This window comes from Electrophorus electricus, chromosome 17 (genome assembly GCF_041902795.1).
Source record: "Electrophorus electricus isolate QZ-2024a chromosome 17, ASM4190279v1, whole genome shotgun sequence".
In the NCBI taxonomy this organism is placed as follows: domain Eukaryota; kingdom Metazoa; phylum Chordata; class Actinopteri; order Gymnotiformes; family Gymnotidae; genus Electrophorus; species Electrophorus electricus.
Genome location: NC_137513.1, coordinates 4,773,360 through 4,792,172, shown reverse-complemented (window position 1 = coordinate 4,792,172; position 18,813 = coordinate 4,773,360). Strand labels below are relative to the sequence as shown.

Here is an 18,813-nt window from a genome sequence, read left to right as displayed (position 1 = left end):
TAGGCAGTAATAAAGGCTTTGCTTTTTTCTAGTTTCTTGTAAAACAATGAACGTCTTTGACTGAAGACCGTTTTAAATTCAGGCGAGCAGGCAGTTTAGTTGCCTCGCTCGGCGGCGACTCTGTCGCTTTACTAGGTTTGCTCTAGAGCAAAGCGAAATGAACTTACTCTCGTTCACGTTTTTATGAACAGACGGCGTCTAAACAGACTGATATCAAGAAATTCATTTCAATTTTGCATGAAATAGAAAAGGACCATGACGGACAGCAGTGATGCAGTGCCGTTTAGCGGATTCCGGACGATCGTAACCTGTGTTGTCGAGCTGCAAACAGAGTCGCGTTTAGGCGACTGATTGGCACTCTTGATTGGGACACTTGCTGCATATATATATAAGGACCTACAGTTCCTCAAGCTGCGCTGTGGGGACATGGTGGGAAGACTGAATTTGCACAATGTGTCTGACGACCATCTGCTGGATATGAATTTCACAGCTGAGCGAGCGCTTGACAGCCCAGACTCCGGTCTGCCACCTAGTCCAAGTCCAAGTCCCTGGCTCCTGCCGGTCAGCAGTGAGAAGGGCATCGGGAGCGCTGTCTCGGAGGACGAGGGGAGAAGCTGCTCAACTGTGTGTAAAGGCGCTGCCTTATTCATTATCTGTAGCTGACAGTTACCCTGAACGTAAGAGGCAAAAGTAATCTGGGCTGTGAACGAACTTCAAATGTATCTTAGGTTGACAGTGGAGCTTGAAAAATGATAAGAACCACATGTATATGTTTGGTTGTAGTTTACCAATAGTTAACTGTATCTGTTTATCTGGAAGTACTTAACGTTTGCCTTTACCAACTGGCGAAACAAATTCTAATCTTTTTTTATTGCAGGTTCCTTTTAAGCAGGTTAAAGGTATTCCCCAGCTGCACCCGTTCTCCTACGGCGAGGGAATTGAACTCGATCCTCTACCACCAAAAGAAATAAGGTAATGTTTGTTCAAGTTAAATGTTGATGTTCGCCACACGTTTCGTTTTTGCACGTTGTTTTGCTGTTACCAGTTAAACACATTAAAGTGTTACGTGTAATTGCGGCAGATACACGTCTTCCGTGCGCTATGACTCGGAGCGCCACTTCATCCAGGACGTGGCTCTGCAGCCGAAGGGTTTGGGTCTGGAGTCGTGCAGCCAGACCGTCTTGGCTCTGTCTCAGAGCACCTGGAGACGATATAAGACCCAGCTGGAGTTCCAGCCTCGTCAGCGGGTGCAGCGGTACCGGAGCACCACCATAGTGTACCCCAAATACGCTCAGACCCTCTACACGACCCAGCTCAGTTATGATGGACGGAAGCTGGCCAAACGCTTCCTGTCCAGTGTGGAGCTAGAGGCGTCTGACTGTAGGGCCACTCAGTGTTGAAGGGGAATTGGCCCATCAGAGAATCCCTACGACAAAATGTCCGCGTTACCCATTATGGACCACTGCCCACAGTGAGGCTGATCAGATCTGGTTCAATGCAAGTGGGTGGGTTTCCTAACTTTTTTTTTTTTTTTTTTTTTTTTTTTTTTTAAAGCATGCTTTTATGTTTGTTTTAGCAGAGATGGAGTGTCGTACTGCTCTGGTGTAGAGATTAGTTTTAGCAAGTGTCTGGAAGTTTGGGCCGTTTGTAATGATGTTGGTGCACCAGTGTATCATATTCTCTAAGTAAGTCCTGCAGCCTCCTCAGTGACTCGAGATCTGTCAGACTGTATTGCTGTGGGTTCTTAAATGCTGTCGCAGATGTTTGGTTGCTGTGGTTTTAACGAGTTTAAGATTCTGCACAACGACGTTCGTCTGTGCTGACTGAAGGAGTTATTGGTTGTGTTGTCTCTGTAACAGCATACAGCTGCATGTTACATATGTTACACCGCGCAGACACAACCGATGGAGGCAAGCTGGTTTTATGCAGCACTGGTGAAAAGGATAAATGAGCCAAATTCAGGATTTAAGTTGGAGGACTTTCATTCTGGCTTCTTTGACGGATAGCCAATTTCCAATTGACATATCGCAGGGCTCAAAAATCTGCGTGCTCACTTTGAGGTTGGTAACAGCGCTATGAAACAGGGAAGTGCTGGATATTTTGCACAGTGATGACGAGAAAAGACCATATGGATATGGGTTCCTGAAACACAAGACCAACTAGAATGGCGGAGGCGGATTCTCTTTGCATACTATGTGTACTACTGTAAGTCCACATTTGGGCATAAGCCACAACTTTTCCCCCACTTTGTTCTTTCAGACATTTTGTTCTTGTGCCAAGAATATCAAATTTCTTTTTTATACCAAATAAAAATATAACTATAAAACAGTGCTGTAAACAGAATAAGTAAGATACAGTGTGCTTCTGAGAGTAGGAACTGTGAATGTCTGTGTACTGGTGTCAGCACTTGTAGGGCAGTACATTGTTTTTATGTAATAACCTAATTTAGCTTTCCAAAGACACTTCACCTTAGCCACAGTGAGCCTTCTTAGGAAAATCACTGGTGCAGTATATTTATTTCATGCCTTTTTTTCAACTGAAATACAGTTGTGCTGCATTTAAGTCCACTGCTTTTGATTTGATGTCAAGTTGGATACCTATAGGTATTGCAGTTTCAGATTTAAATAAACATGGACTGTCTTTTTAAACAAATGTTGATAGCTGTTTTTTAAATGTTTTATTATGATTAAATATGCCTCAAATTATGCACTGAAATGTTTTAAAACTTGGCAAAATCATACACCTGTATATTTGAACCTACTTTGTATAATATCCTTATTTGTGAATAAGTAATATGTACTTATCAAATTTAATTGCTGTTACTTCCACGTATACATAATAGATTTTTTTTTAAATCTAAAAACCGATTCGAATTCAGCGTAAAAAAAAAAGTACTAAAAGGCTTACAGGTGGGACAAATTTTTTTTTTTTTGCCCAGTGTTATTAAATGAGTTCCAATGAAGCAACTTCCTACTTGAGTAGTTTTTTTTACTAGATATTTTCTTACTTTTAAGTCATTTAAATGACTACTTTTACCTCTACTAGAGTAATCATTATTTTAAATCAACAATACTTTTACTTCAGTGCAATTTTTCGCTACTGTATCCACCTCTGCAGAGATTAATAACCAAGCCAACAAAAGGACAATTTTACAAGCTCTGAACTTATTCGTGGTTTTCAAAGGCCCCCTTCAGGTGAGGAAAACACTCCTCTATACTGTAAAGCCCTGCTAGAGCTTCTCCTGGTACTAGGCCTACAAATGCGTTCCTAACGTACATATTAAAGAATTAACCTCTTACGCTTTTAGTTCAAACAGAACATAACATTTTAATTATATATGCTGTCAGTAGTTTAATAACATGCACTGAGCATTCTGACTCAGAATTGTCTTTGGTTGCTCATTTATTTTCAATTTACTAGCTGCTGCTTTTGAACGTATATTGTAGTTAATGTCCTCAATTTTACCCCCTGGGTGAGTCAGATACCACAGGGTCTGGACTTTGTGTAATGCTTTGATGAACAACGTACGGGGGATAATCTTCCTTGGATACCTGGGTGACAGTGTGACCTTGAGCTGATTTTTATTCAGTGGATTCTGTTGTGTCATGAAAATTCAATGTGTTTCACTATATTCTCTTCATTGCCCGGGTTCCTTCTGCATAGGACATTATAGACGCCTACAAACCTGAATGATCAGACTGTGATGGTCTGATATGAGTTCCGTTCAGTAGTCTTGACGTAATGTTTTTTTTTCGTTGTATTTATTTTAGGTTTTTTTTTTTTTTAATCTAGTAATAAATGTTGAGGGACTTTAACCTCTGAAAAGACAGCTCTAGCGTCACGTTTGATGGTATTCATACTGCTTGGTGGTATAACTACCTCACAAGTAGGCTACAGGTGAATTTCTCAGTTACAAGCTGCGGTCTAACAGCATGTTTTTACTCTTGGTAGTTTCGACTACGCACCTGGGAATAGCCAAATGAATAGAAAGCTGCGAATTAACTCATTTCAGTGTAGTAGGAAATCTTATTTTAAGAGTCAATCGGCAGCAACAAACAGTGAAGCATGATAAATATGGGTTAGGCTATACAAACAGTAAATGGAAATGCGACCGGATCCCTTGGAGGAAATGAGTCGAGGGCGTGGCCTAAATGCGGACAAGTTCGGGCAAATTCCATAAACAACGAAGAGGAGAAACGCTGAAAACGCGAGATGGTTCATGCTTCTTTAATGCCTCTCAACCTGCTGACCACATCTTACTCGTCGCCATAAATAAAGCAATTTGGATGTGAGGAGCTTCACGAACATGTCATACGACGCATTTCCGTGAATACTGCGTTTCTTGCCCTTCGCTCATGGAGCGGGCGTTTGAGGACTGGGGCGACATCAGCGACTCCGACCTCCTCTACTCCGCTGCACAAGTAGAGAAACGTAAGAGGACTCTTAAGATACGGATCATAACATTTAATAAGAGTCTAATTCAGCTATTTAACAGGCTCTATGGCTTTTCTGGCTAAATAGTTTGCTAATAGATCATGTGTTTGAATAGACTTTTAAATCCCGCTAGGTGGCACTGCTGCATTGTTTTGTGAAACTAATTACCTGATTGTAGACAGATAGGGTCTAACGGGACCTTGTCCTCTAATAGGAATACATTAATTTTTACCACCATAAAGTAGCAAGCAATATATATGAAATATTTTCATTTTTACCTTGTTTTCCCCTATAAAGTGTTCTGTAAAGTCCTCGAATGAAGTGTATGGTCCTTAGAGTGGGTCCCTCACATGGAGGTGTCCATGTTTTAAAATAGATTTAGTATAGAATCAAGCCATATAAAACAGACAGCACTGAATATAATTTAAAAAGAAATATAACAATTTACATAGTAAATAACAGTATTAATATCGGCTGATTTGAAATCCGTCACTATGACGTGAATCCGCCTTTCACGTATGATTGTGTGTGTTTTAATCATTTCAGAAGAGCCCTATGAGTCGGTCACATGTCAGAAAGATGACACGAGGAATAGTAATCAAGTTACAGTCCCAGAGTCTTTGCATAGGCAAGTCCACCTTATTTTAAAAATGCACTTTTACAGTTTGATCTACATATACTGGCTGGTGTGGGATGACGGCTAAAGAATAGGGCTACAATGTGCAGTACTAATATAGCATTTGGTGGGTCTCTGTCAGGGCTTGCAAGACCGAGGAAAGATCAGAGCAGAGTCCTTTTAAAATGGACGAGGAGAGGGGCCTGAAGAGGAAGTGCCGTCCCGAGGGCGGTCGTAGGCGTCAGCTGCGCTTTTGGAAGCGCCACCTGAGCGTAACCACACTGTGTCAACAGGCTTGGTGTGAGATGAAGCTTGAGTATGACTTTCAAAAGCCTCACATCAGGAGGGAGGAGCAGAAGCGTACCGAGGTGCAGACTGGCGCGACCATTCACTTGGTCAGAGGTGAGGTCATCTGCCAGTATTCAGCTTTCTTCTTCCTGAATTTGGGTCCAGTCTGCTTTTCTGAAATTCACTGCCCTAGTTTTTGTTTTGTTTTTTTTGTAAAATCATACTGCATGTTATTATGCCTCTTCCCACACAGAGTTGGAAATCCAAGAAGTCATCTCCATTAATACCCAGAGTAGAGAAGATTTTGTTGCCGTTGCACTTCTCAATATGTTGCACATGATTCCACTATTAGAGGCAGGTATGTCAATACAGAAGTGTTTATATTTACAGCACTTGTCAGTTGCTCTTATTCAGAGAACCTTACACTCAGAGCCATGGCTGTGCTGTATGGGAATCGTACCCATGACCTTGGTGTTAATAGCACCATGCTCTACCTGCTCGATATTATTTGTGTTGTATCTTTTTGTGGTTACAGGTGAGTGTGTGCGTGAGTTTCCAGTGTTTGGTGTCCTGGAAGGTGTGCATGTAATGGGTGTCATTGACGAGTTGAGTTATAACCTGAAGGGGGAGCTGGTGTTGAACGAGCTGAAGACCCGTAGGGACGACTCTCTGCCCAGAACTGCCCAGACGGAATGCCACAACTTTCAGGTAAACGCACAAACTTTGCGTTGCTTACATCACTCGGCTTTGCTGTGTTTCACGTCTTTCCTCTCTAAATCTGTCTGTCAGGTGGGCTTGTATAAGCTTCTGTTTGACGCGATGGTCCGAGGGGAGCTGAGGAGGGAGCACTTGGTGGACAACCCCCAGCTGTGTGGTTCTCGGGGACTCGGGGACGGAGTCCTCGCACACACCGCTAAAGCTGGGCTCCGGGTAGCAACCTTCGGTGAGATGGTAGATGCTTTCCTGCAGAGCCTGTCTGCCTCTGTACTCCCATGCATTGACCTCCTCCAGGTGGAATACAGGCATCAGGCCTCCTGTGGCCTCATCGGGACAAGGGTGGCCTCCTTCGATGCAACAAAGCTGCGGGCCGATCTCCGGGACTACCTGGCCTACTGGAGAGGCCAGAGGGAGTCCAGGGGAGTGGATATAGAGGAGGCCTGGAAATGCAGGTTTTGCCTTCACAGGGAGATCTGTGCCTGGAGAAAGAGTGGATACCAACTCCCTGACACTCCTCATGCCAGTAAAAGAAGCAAATTAACTGACACACCATGATTTGTTGTTTTGAGCTGTGCTCATATGCTATGCTAATAGCACTAGCGTATGTTTATGGTTTTTAATTGTTTTATATATCATTTTTTTAATCAATAGTTCCCATCTATTTATTTATTTTTACTCTTAACAAGCATAATCAGTTATGCCTGAACAATTTTAATTGTCCTTAGATACTGCATATTTCTAGATAAGAAGGGATTATAAGTGCATGATAACTCAGGTTAGGAACAGCAAAGGCAAAAAAGAATAAAATCATAATGATCTTTGGAAGTTTAACTAAAAATTAGTAAAAGTTTAAAAACTTTATAATCTTTTAAAAAAAAAGTAAAACAAAAAAACCCCAAATATACACACACACACATATATTTTTATATGAAATTGTCTCTGTGTCTAATGACAGTAGCAAAAGCTTCTTAAAAAATGAACTCTCACTTATCTAATATGAGTGTGAAATAATGTGTGTTATAGATGACTGACTTTTATTATTTTATGATGATATACTTTGTAATATGCTACACTACTGTTTTTACGTAAAAGACTTCATAATGATCTGTTTATGGTGCTTCTTATGATTCAAATAACACTTTACAATGATCAGCATTCCAGAATATAACTGTGAAATAATGTGCTAAAAATCAAAAAGAAATGTATGCTATGGATTGTTTGTTCTTCTTTTAAAAAATTCAAATCTATATTCCTTTAGGACATTTCTTTGTTTTCACTATTTATGTGTTAGTACTGGGCCAATGTTATCCTTTAGATGGGGCTAATGTTTTTGTTTAGGTTTTTCCCTACATATAACTCTTTGACAAATAAGATGCTGTGATATTACACAACCCACAGCATTCCTGCCTTCTGAGATGACTACATATGGGTTCATTATTGTATCTATCCCTGTAGAATTATGTCTTTGGAAAGGTTCTCAAAATTGATTTTGTGTGACATTTACTGCTAACATTAAATTCCTCTTAAACAATAAGTCTCACATGTTTACTGTGATGGCAGCTGCGGCTTTGAGGGCCAGAGTGTCGCTGTCTGTTGGAGAGGGGGGTGCAGACAGTGTATATTTGAGCTGGTAGTCAGTGTTGTAAAGCTTGATTGAGGGTCACTGTTGTGTGATGTTGCAGTGTTTGATGGAGCGTGTTGTGTAACTTGTGTGATGTTGCAGTGTTTGATGGAGCGTGTTGTGTAACTGTTGTGTGATGTTGCAGTGTTTGATGGAGCGTGTTGTGTAACGCTGTTGTGTGATGTTGCAGTGTTTGATGGAGCGTGTTGTGTAACGCTGTTGTGTGATGTTGCAGTGTTTGATGGAGCGTGTTGTGTAACTGTTGTGCGATGTTGCAGTGTTTGATGGAGCAGGTTGTGTAACGCTGTTGTGCGATGTTGCAGTGTTTGATGGAGCGTGTTGTGTAACGCTGTTGTGCGATGTTGCAGTGTTTGATGGAGCGTGTTGTGTAACGCTGTTGTGTGATGTTGCAGTGTTTGATGGAGCAGGTTGTGTAACGCTGTTGTGTGATGTTGCAGTGTTTGATGGAGCAGGTTGTGTAACGCTGTTGTGTGATGTTGCAGTGTTTGATGGAGCAGGTTGTGTAACGCTGTTGTGTGATGTTGCAGTGTTTGATGGAGCAGGTTGTGTAACTTGTGCGATGTTGCAGTGTTTGATGGAGCAGGTTGTGTAACTGTTGTGCGATGTTGCAGTGTTTGATGGAGCAGGTTGTGTAACGCTGTTGTGCGATGTTGCAGTGTTTGATGGAGCAGGTTGTGTAACGCTGTTGTGTGATGTTGCAGTGTTTGATGGAGCAGGTTGTGTAACTTGTGCGATGTTGCAGTGTTTGATGGAGCAGGTTGTGTAACTGTTGTGCGATGTTGCAGTGTTTGATGGAGCGTGTTGTGTAACGCTGTTGTGCGATGTTGCAGTGTTTGATGGAGCGTGTTGTGTAACGCTGTTGTGCGATGTTGCAGTGTTTGATGGAGCGTGTTGTGTAACGCTGTTGTGCGATGTTGCAGTGTTTGATGGAGCGTGTTGTGTAACGCTGTTGTGCGATGTTGCAGTGTTTGATGGAGCGTGTTGTGTAACGCTGTTGTGCGATGTTGCAGTGTTTGATGGAGCGTGTTGTGTAACGCTGTTGTGCGATGTTGCAGTGTTTGATGGAGCGTGTTGTGTAACGCTGTTGTGCGATGTTGCAGTGTTTGATGGAGCGTGTTGTGTAACGCTGTTGTGCGATGTTGCAGTGTTTGATGGAGCGTGTTGTGTAACGCTGTTGTGCGATGTTGCAGTGTTTGATGGAGCGTGTTGTGTAACGCTGTTGTGCGATGTTGCAGTGTTTGATGGAGCGTGTTGTGTAACGCTGTTGTGCGATGTTGCAGTGTTTGATGGAGCGTGTTGTGTAACGCTGTTGTGCGATGTTGCAGTGTTTGATGGAGCGTGTTGTGTAACGCTGTTGTGCGATGTTGCAGTGTTTGATGGAGCGTGTTGTGTAACGCTGTTGTGTCACAGTGCAGGCCTGTAGAGTATGTTCTCATAACTATTGGGACACAGAGGGGCTGAACACATCACGTGCCCGGCAATTAAAACACTCCTCGCAGATTCCCACTGGACACTGATCATCTGCAGTCCAATCGCACAGACATGAACACTCCAAATCAGTTTGCTCATTTCCCAAACAGAGTGCTGAATTGGGCTAGGGGTTGGGGTTTTTGGGGGTGAGGTAATAAAGACCAGAAAATACATCACGATGTATGGGTTTGAGCTGATGTGAGCTACAGTGACGGTAAACAGGTGCTCAAACAGGTGCTCTGTTTAGTGTTGTTTTGTTGGCCTCAGACATACAAGGACAGGATACAGACACTCCTTTCTGTGTGCCATTTATCCTATGCATTCAAGGCCAAACCAATACCATAAACACAGTGGTGTACTGAGGAACTATAAAGCATAAATATTGTTACTTCATCACAGTCTTTCTGGGACTACGCTTAGGGAAAAGCACTCAAGTAATAAATTTAATTGAAACACTGAGGTTAACATGCTTCTCTATAATATATTTGCAGACAATCTTTGGTAGGATGTGGGAATGACCTTAGATGGTGATAATGCTCCAGTGAACAGTTGTGATTAAGATGAAATGTAAGTGTAATAATTTAATTTAGCATGTAGCTCTGTAAAGCCTCCCACATAAAAAGAATATAAAATAAAATAAAGCATAAAACACATGAAAGAAAGAGATAAGTGCTTTGCTACGTTGGCTACATCGTCTTCTGTATATTGGCATTTTGTACACTGGCCTATAGAATAAAGCATCAACGCATGAAAGAAACAGCTCAGTGCTTTGGTAGCCTGGCCTCTGCTCCAACCTGCCGTATCTGATCTGCTCTTCTCTGACTCCCACTACATCCAGCAGAGGGAGTGTCAGAGGCGGCATTGCTGGCACACTGTTGAGGTGGAACAACGCAAATCTATGGCTCCATAAGTCAAGAATGGCCCCTGCACTGTTTGCACTCTGTTAGAGAAGGAAAAAAAGCCTCGTTGCCTCCTCGCCAGTTGGAACAGGAGGCCTCGCGATCCAGCCGCGCTAATGAAGGCTCTCGGGCACTAATGACCCTCTCCTCTGGGCCTCCTAAAAGGTCGTAGGCTCACATGGCTGCCAGAATATGGCTCCGGCACCTCACCCACACCCTCCGCAAACACTCGCTTACCTGCCGTGCGGACAGGTCGGCCCACGGTAATGGCTTTAGCTCATTCACACACTATTTGTCCTCTTTGCTGATGGTCTGAAAGCTCACTTCCTGCCGAACGTAATCGTCGTGGAAACATGCAATTTACAAACACCATTCAGTCTTATACTACCTATCTACCTGGAAAAAAGAATGTGGCGTGAAGGTAAGGAATGTGCACAGGGGACAGTTTGATTGATGCTCAAAGTGATCACTCATATAAGTGGGGGTAGATAGTAAAGTGAATTGTGTAGATTTCAAAATGTTGGCATTGGAGCTGTTGATATCCTTATCAGAAATTTGTTGGTTGAATGGATGGTGCTGTCTTGGATTATTATTTAATACATTAATCCCAGCTGCTAAATTCATCCTGTTGACATACCGATGGCAACAACAGTTTTCCATGGTCCTTTGGGAATATTTATTGAATACAAGAGAATGAGCTGCTCTTAAGGTTAAGAAGCATGTGACCCAAGTCCTTGGAAGGGGAGTAAATAAAACTGCTACACCGAATCAAGCAAATGGGGCAAAGTGGTTGTCAGGCTGGACCTTATAATAATGCAGCCATCCAGTCGGTAAGGCAGAGAAAGAGATCCCCACACCACTCTGCTGTCCAGGCCCCTGGGGAGCAGCCAGCCGTGAGCTCCCAGGCTTGAACTGGAGAAATTCCCTGGCTCTGAGGTCCACGACCTCCAGCCAGCCACAACCTCATGCTGAGATCAGTCATATGACAAAACAACAACAACAAAACCTCAGCATGAGACCTGAGCTTAGCTGTACTGTTGCCTTGCACTTTGACCGGGTTGGTAGTCGCCTCGGATAACAGTGTCTGCCAGAGGAGTAATCATGATTGTAAATGTTAGTGTTCAGAATGGTAGGGGCTCTTCTGCAAACACAATAATGCCAATATCCACTCTTTTACTATACAAGTGTTCAATATATTTTTCTATTCATACATGAATTCATTTTCCTAAAATATTATGGGAGTTGAGGGTGACTCACTGTAATCTTCTGACAGGATGTGATTAGTGACTGTTATATACTACATATACCACAAGAGATGACAGACAAAGTATACTGTCCTTTGTAAGATAATGCACTGTGACACGGTTAAATTAATTTATCATTGATGAAAATATTTGGTCACAGCTATGATATAATGCCTCTAAAAGCACAAACAGCTGTCTAAGTTCATGCAAATCGGGACACGTGAGCAGCTCAAAAATACAATGGCTGACTTTATTTTTAAGGTCAGAGATACACATCTCTGAGACTACAGATGTATAATAAGCAGTGCTCACACTACAAAAGCACTACACAGAACAGACCTGGCTTTTAAGTTTCACTACTACCTGCTAAGCTCTAACAGGGGAATTCTTCCTTTGTTTCAAGGATTAGTGCAGACAAGGGAAAATCTGCCAGTGGCCTCGCTATAGTAGCCTGTAGTAGCTGCTCAGTACCAGGAGCCCTGCACCAGTTCAGATCACCTCTCCTGCTATTTAATTAGGATATTACCGCAGGCTTTCTGCTGCACTTCTTTGAGGTCCACCTAATTCGTGCTTTGTGGAGATGGAAAAAAACAAAACAAAACAAAACACCAGGGGCTGTTAGTCATTCTGTGTTGGAGACGGGGAAAGTGCCACCTGCTGGAGGCAGGGAGAGCAGCACCTGCGGTCTCTGCCGGAGAGCCCATTAGTGAGCGCCAAAATAGCCCTGATTAACGTGGAGAAGGCAGCTAAGGCACCTTCTGCTGATGGCACGATAAAAACACGTCACATTTTCCTCTCTGTCCGCAGATGTTTCTGCGTGGGTGCACTCATCTGCGTGCTGGAGAGCGATCAATAAAGAAATCTCGTTGATGAATCTATTGATATGTTTGGCGAGTTAATGAAACAGTATTCCATAGTGAGCATGTGTGGCAGGACTGTCAAATGGCCATGTTAGTGTCCCACTGTGCAAATGGACTCCATGCTCATTAAGGAGGTCACGAGTCAGTGGGATAACGCCTGTTCAGTCTCACAGTAATGAGTTGGTCCAAACCAGGGAGGACACAGGTTAGAAACAGTGGAGGAAAGTTAATGAGCACAGAAGAGGAGAATACTGGCCACCTTACTGGTATGCTCACAGGGTTTTTTCACTCCAGATCAATAGGAGACTTGTTTTTCTCATCATTAGAGGGCCTTTGTCTTGTCTTCAGCCAAGCGTAAAGGGGAAATGCCCCTTTGGGTATCTCTCTGTGTCTCTCTCTATCTGTCTGTCTTTTCCTGTCTCTCTCTCTCTTTGTGTCTCTCTCTTTCTCTTTCTGTTACTTTGTCTCTCTCTTGATCTTGACTACTGTCACCTGCAACACAGAAGGATATGTAATTATTCTCTATTTTTAGCAGAATGTAAACCAGCTCTGGCTATTATAATGCAAAGGAAATGTAATTTTTGAATGAATAAAAACAGATGGACTTCTATTTCCAAGTCCTTGTCTGTGAAAGCTTTGTAATGGAATCACTGCTTGGCCAAAGCATCTTCTGCCTGACAAACACTTTCCTTTCAGGGTCAGGACCTCAGAAATGCTTGGTCAGAAGTACAATTTGCAAAGCTGTCATGGGAGCATGATCTAAGCAGGCAGCATGGTGATGGACCACAGTGCCTTTTTCACAGGTATAAGTCTCTGTACTATTAATACTCACAAGCTCGTTTTAAGCGGGTCGTACCAGCGCGTTTATTGGCATGCTGTAATTATTCAGCATGGTCCACAGGTGTAGATGGTTGGCTAACCCTCTGCATGTAAACATGACTGATTCTACTGAAGACAGAGATCAATTGAAGTCATACGGAGGGCTCAACCAAGCTTTATGGACTTCCTAAAGCTCCTTTTCTCATAATGACAGCATGAAACAATGACCCCTGCGCTCACACGATTACTCTCATGTTCGAACATACTGTCCCTTAGTCAGAAAGCTGCTGCGAACGGAACAAAACAAGCTAAAAGCGGCTAAACACCTGGCCGGCGTGACCGGAAGGGTCTTGTGCGGCCGAACGTACTCAATGTTCTTTTTTTCACTTGTAATTAAGACCCAAATTAGCTGAGGCTGTTTTTTTTCCACTCTGTGCTCTCTACTTGGTCAAGGCACAGGGGGTCCTGCAGCAGCTGCCGTGTGTGTGTGAGAAGCGTGGCTCTGGTGTGATGACGTGGCACACTCCCACATGTGTGTCACACACTCTGGCAGAGGGCAAGGGGCTGATGGGTGGAGAGTCAGAAGAACAGGAGCTCGTTTAGTGTGTGTGCACGTGTGTAGGTGCGAGATGGTACTTGTGCTTACAGATGTATGATCATTTATGATAAACAACAACAACAAAAAGAAATCAAAATCCAATAAATAAATAAAAAATAATTCACCTTTTAGTAATATTCTTATGGTATTAGATGGTGTGGGAGGGGTGAGGGGGTTCACACTGTAATGGCTGTGCCTCACCACTGTAAGCCGTATGTGACAGTGGGGGTTGCATGTGAGACAGTGCTGAGACAAAACTGAGACAGTGTTGAGACGGTGTTGAGAAGATGCTGGGACAGTGCTGAGACCATGAGCCATGTACTGGGCTGCAGGCAGGAGCCCCCTCAGCAGGCAGCTCCACTGGACACGCTGCCTTAAAAACTGGAGTAAACCCATGTGGCTCCTCAGGGCAGAGGCTATTTTTAGAGACACGCCTTACCATGAGTAGGGTGGGGAGTGCAGCTCAGCTGTGACGTCAGTCTGAGAGTCCACAGAAAGGCCAGGGAGATGGACGGAGAGATTACGTATCCAGCTGGAGGCACCATGCCCTGTAGCTGAAGTTCACCAGTTTCCTTCCAACAGCACAGAGCTCCCCAGGGATTTCAGTGCACCAGATTGTGCAAAGCACAATGCTCGGCCTGCAGATTTGATGATGTAAATGATGTGGGCTGTGTTCATTATGGCAAACTATAAACCGTTCTCCGTTGAGGATGTGCTCTGCTATAAGGGTAAGGGTCATCTCTGCTATTCTCATTCCATGATGTCCTGCTGGACTGGTTTTTGTGGTGTGGGTGGGTCTGTTTTCTGGAGCAGAGGGGATGGCTCTCAGAAGAGGCCCAGCTACGTGGGTCCACTGAGCAATGTCCTTAGTGCTTGCAGCCAGCCAGGTCAGGCTGTGTCTCTCAGGAGACTGGGCTGGCTCCAGGTCTCAGGGAAAGTGACGCGAAACTGACCCGTGTTCTAAACGATATATGGTATATGCCACAAGTCCCAGAAAATTTATTTTCAAGACAGCTCAAAAAAATTCACTGAAGAGATATGTTAGGCACATGCTATTAATCATATTGTTTGTGCTGCAAGAAAACTGTTTTAATTCTTAATCTTGACAGTTTTAATGCTTAATCTAATCATAAATTAAATGCTGACACTCTACTGTAATCCCTCATGGGAGCATGCAGCTCTGAAGCCAAAAAATCATAAGTGTAAACATGGTGAAGTTGATTTGATCGGGTCAAACCAAAACAATTTTTTTTTCTTGGCTACAGTGTAGACATGCAAGGTTTTCTGTGTATTCTGAAAAAGAGAGAGAGAAAGAGAGTCAGGAGCTAAGATGAATGACCTTGAGCTACTCCACCGAGGCAGCAGTCTATGGCTATGCTGAGACATGGAATAGTAATAGCATGTCTCTTCGTTGAGTTTGTGTCAGGTACATCACTGCAAATGGTTTCAGTATTGCCATTAAACTCAGATTCTGTTTTAACACCCAAAAGGAGTTCTTTTCTTTGACATTGGGTTGTGGTAAGAACAGCTTTGGATGTGCTTGTTTGTATTGGGGGAGGAATGACTGCAGATGATTGGTTGCTCCACCGAAATCTGATTTGTTCCTTTCACGTCACGCAATATCATTGTTTGTCTCTGGTCTGCTAGAGACAAACGACAGCATGAAGAGACATTATTGGGCATGCAGATCGGCGTGTCAGAAAAGATCATTACTTTGAGTTCATCGGGCTTGAAAGTGTGTTTGCAGATTAACGGGGCTAAGCTGTACAAGAGAATATAGCAGGTTGACCTTGGCCTTGAGTGAACTGGTCAGCTAAACCCGCAGAAGTAGCAGGTCATTCTCAGAGTAGCAGGTTCCGATTGAGAGGGAGAGTTAAATGCCCGTACTTATCTAATGACAGAAAGATGAGACCCAAACAAGCATTCAAGCGCACTCAGTCAAAGCATTGCCTAGTGCCATCAGCAAGAACGAGGATGAAGATCCTTTTGAAAATTTTAAAATGTTTTACCTTTACAATCCCTTTTTTGGGGGGGTGGCACTTTCATCTTAAAGTCCCCAAGCAGTGTGTGCCCTGCCTGCCCCTTCATTATGCCAGTACTTCGCGGCTATCGGGGGTTTAACTGGTCAGCTTTAGATGTCAGCAGACCCTGAGTTGCACACCTCTAAAAGCTTCATAATAAAGGTAAAAAGAGAGCGAAAGGAACACAGCGGCAACATATCAGAACACACAGGGAGATGTTTTTGAAGTCTAAAATGGTTCCAGTTGACTGGTTCCCTTGTCTCTCTTAGGTCCTGCTCTGGTTAGCATGGGCTGTCCAGCGCTCAACTCTTTTGTGCTACCTGTATTGTAGGTGTCAAACATCCAATGAGAAATTGCTAGGTGGCTACGACAGATTATTCTGTTCAGGTCTATTCGTGCCTCATTTTCTCACGCTGAACTGGAGGACACAGGCTTGAGTGCAGCAGCTCATCCTCTTCTGGCAGGCCAGCTGGCAGCGAGGTTTGGCCGGGTTTCCTCAGCCACCGTGACTCGCCGTTGGCATTAGATAAAGCTCAGTTGGTGGTCTCGTAAAAATGCCGGCGGACCATTCATGGCCTCCAGTGTCTAGCGTGTCGTGCAAAATGCGCACTTGTTCATGTGCTAATCACAGACTTTTGAAGGCGCCGTGGATCGATTCTGACGAGAATATTTCCCTTGTCCGTCCTTGCTGTTTCGTGGTGCGAGCGTTCATCATTTCCCTGCTGGCTTAAACATTTAGAAGCCACGGAGTACAGAGAGGTCCTGGGATGAATTGAAATGCATTGTGGGAATATGAGTCGGAAGGAGCCAGGGCAGTAGTAGCCGTTGTGGGTTATTTCAGTATCTCTTTCCCTGAGCTGTCAAGAGCACGTCTCCGCTTTCCCAAAGCTACGCTACTGCACCATAGCCAGCTTCATTTAAAATTAACGTTAAGAAACCACAGACACTGAATCAGTCACTCGTCCTCCAGCTATGAATGTGAATCTATCAAGACCGCATGGCCCTAGTAATACCCCAGGGCAGCTGCCTACACTGCATTGCTGGAGGTACGAGAATTTACAGGGCTACCTGACATCCAGGAACCCCAAAGGGCCAGCGCGACCCCCATGACAGCGTTCGCTGAGGAGACAGACCACTGCGGCCTTCACACTGCTCACTCTGCCAAGATCCCTTAATCCCTGTTTAATCTACTGCAGCGGTTTGTCATGGCAACACTTTCTATTTCATTAAGGAAAGCAGGAGGCGGCATAATCAATCTCTCCTGCACGCTGGCGCTGACGCGCAGCCCAGGCTGTGCAGAGCTCTGGGCGGGGACACCGTGCACGAGGGGTAATCCATCACACCTCTTAAAAGCACCTGACACAGAGCAGGAGAACAGTGACAGATTTATTGAACATGCTTGGCAGTTGGTTGGAGCCTTTAACTGTGAATTCCTATAGCTACAGCCATCCTGTTTCATTTAATGAAGCTAATATCTGAGAATGATGATGGTAACCTTGACCTGTTAAATACAACATCTTATTTAAAGACTTCTTGATTAGAGCTGCATATTAAACTAGTCAACAATAATTTTGCCTTCCGCAAAACAAACAAAAAAAAATCTAAAAGCCTGAAACCTGTTATTATATGTATTTTTGCAAGCTGAATCCAAATATATTTTCAACATTTTTCTATCACCCATAGTTTTTTGTTGCACTTGCATGTTATTATGTAGGGTTGGAAAAGTTGTACCAAGGAAAGTGGATCCCATCTATGTTAACAGACTACTGCTGCACACTGATGAGGAAAGTTCCTGAGGCCAAATCAGGCCAAATCATACATTGTACATATTAGAAGTGATATTTTAAGTTTAATAATAGCCTTATTTACTAATGTAAAACACAATTGCCCTGTCACTTAAAAACAATGCCTTATAGAAAAATTCCAAAAAATGATTTGAATTCAACCTAAATTTGAATATAAAGTAGATCTATTTTAGGTTTAAGGTTCAAATGTTCTTGCCCCTCTGTTAATCAGTGTGTAACTTCTTTGGTTTGTGATCTATTTCAGTATTTGCTAATAGCTGAGATAATGAGCGTAATGAGAAGGAAAACAAAAGTCCTATAGAGGAAAACAGTGGAGGAAATGCTCCAGACGTGAAGGTCTCCCATCGACCTGTAGCGCTGAACATGTTCACAGGCCTCATAGGAATTATAGACTTGTGGAACATTAGTAATGATTAACATAACCGTGTAAAGGCAGATTGCTAAACCTCATTGCCCCACTGCTGGGGAATCAAAAAGGAACTTGAGGAGTTGGACTTTGATGTGAGACAGCAGGTAAAGGTGGGGAAAAACAACAACCAAACTCACGCTCAGCTCACGGCCCATCTTTTGCAGTGCAAACCCTCTAAAACAGGAAGTTTAAGGGGGACAGGAAGACTACCACAGAGGATGCGGTCGACTGCATTAAAGCATGCCACTTCATGAGTCACGGCGTCACTTTTCACACTCAGAGCCAGTTTGGCCAATGACATGCCATGCTCCAGCCGTGCGTTCGTGCATGCGCCTGTTGCGTTACCAAAGGCTGCAGCTGTGGGGCTCTGCACAGCCTGGTCTTTGGGCCAGAGGCGAATGTGCCTCTGCTCAGCGCTTCAGTAGGGTTTAGTTGATTTAGGGTTCTCTCATGTGTCGACAAGTGTCTGGTGGATGGCCTCGCGCTTCCAACCACGCAGTGTCAGGTGTGCAGTGGAGACGACTGCCAGGAGCAGAACAGATGCATCCTTCCTCGCAGGTTTATGCAACTGCTTTGTCTAATCTGCTTAAACAGTGGTGGTGTGTGCACAGAAAGAGCTGCAGCATTAGGGACCGATGCAGGAGAAAGATGATCGAGGATCTGCTGTGCTATAGGAAAGCACGACGGGCTTACGTGCTGACATGGTGCGCCGTGTCGAGGTCTGTAGTGTACAGTAACAGTCACAGCGACTGAGCTAAAGCGAGACAGAGAGAGACAGAGAGAGACAGAGAGAGTGAAAGAGAAGGGCACTATCCTCTCTTAATCTGCACAATCTACTGACTTCCCGGTCGATGCAGCATTTTGCGAAGACTAGCGAGTGAGAACGCGAGTGACTGAGGCCAAGAGAAGGTGAGAGCGAGCGGTCTTAGTGAGTTACTGTAAACCCAGATGCAGGAGTCCACTCCATGCATTCACGGCCCCTGACTAATCC

General features: G+C 43.8%; 2 protein-coding genes across 3 annotated transcripts; both read left to right on the top strand.

Annotated features, from left to right (window-relative positions):
* The first annotated feature begins 38 nt into the window (after positions 1–38).
* On the top strand, positions 39–2,966 carry rflnb (refilin B). Its single transcript, XM_026997775.3, has 3 exons — positions 39–624; positions 878–972; positions 1,082–2,966. Exons 1-3 carry the CDS (start codon positions 427–429, stop codon positions 1,398–1,400), a joined length of 612 nt encoding a protein of 203 aa, XP_026853576.2. The 5' UTR covers positions 39–426; the 3' UTR covers positions 1,401–2,966.
* A 140-nt stretch (positions 2,967–3,106) lies between these two features.
* Positions 3,107–7,589, top strand: exo5 (exonuclease 5). 2 transcript variants are annotated; one of them, XM_026997770.3, is made up of 6 exons: positions 3,107–4,431; positions 4,981–5,062; positions 5,193–5,452; positions 5,592–5,692; positions 5,963–6,046; positions 6,128–7,589. In XM_026997770.3, the coding sequence occupies exons 1-6, from the start codon at positions 4,356–4,358 to the stop codon at positions 6,608–6,610; spliced, it is 1,086 nt and encodes a 361-aa protein (XP_026853571.2). In that variant the 5' UTR covers positions 3,107–4,355; the 3' UTR covers positions 6,611–7,589. The 2 variants fall into 2 exon arrangements, with proteins under 2 accessions (XP_026853571.2, XP_026853570.2); XM_026997769.3 differs by having other exon boundaries at positions 5,592–5,696; positions 5,874–6,046.
* The last annotated feature ends 11,224 nt before the right edge of the window (positions 7,590–18,813 follow it).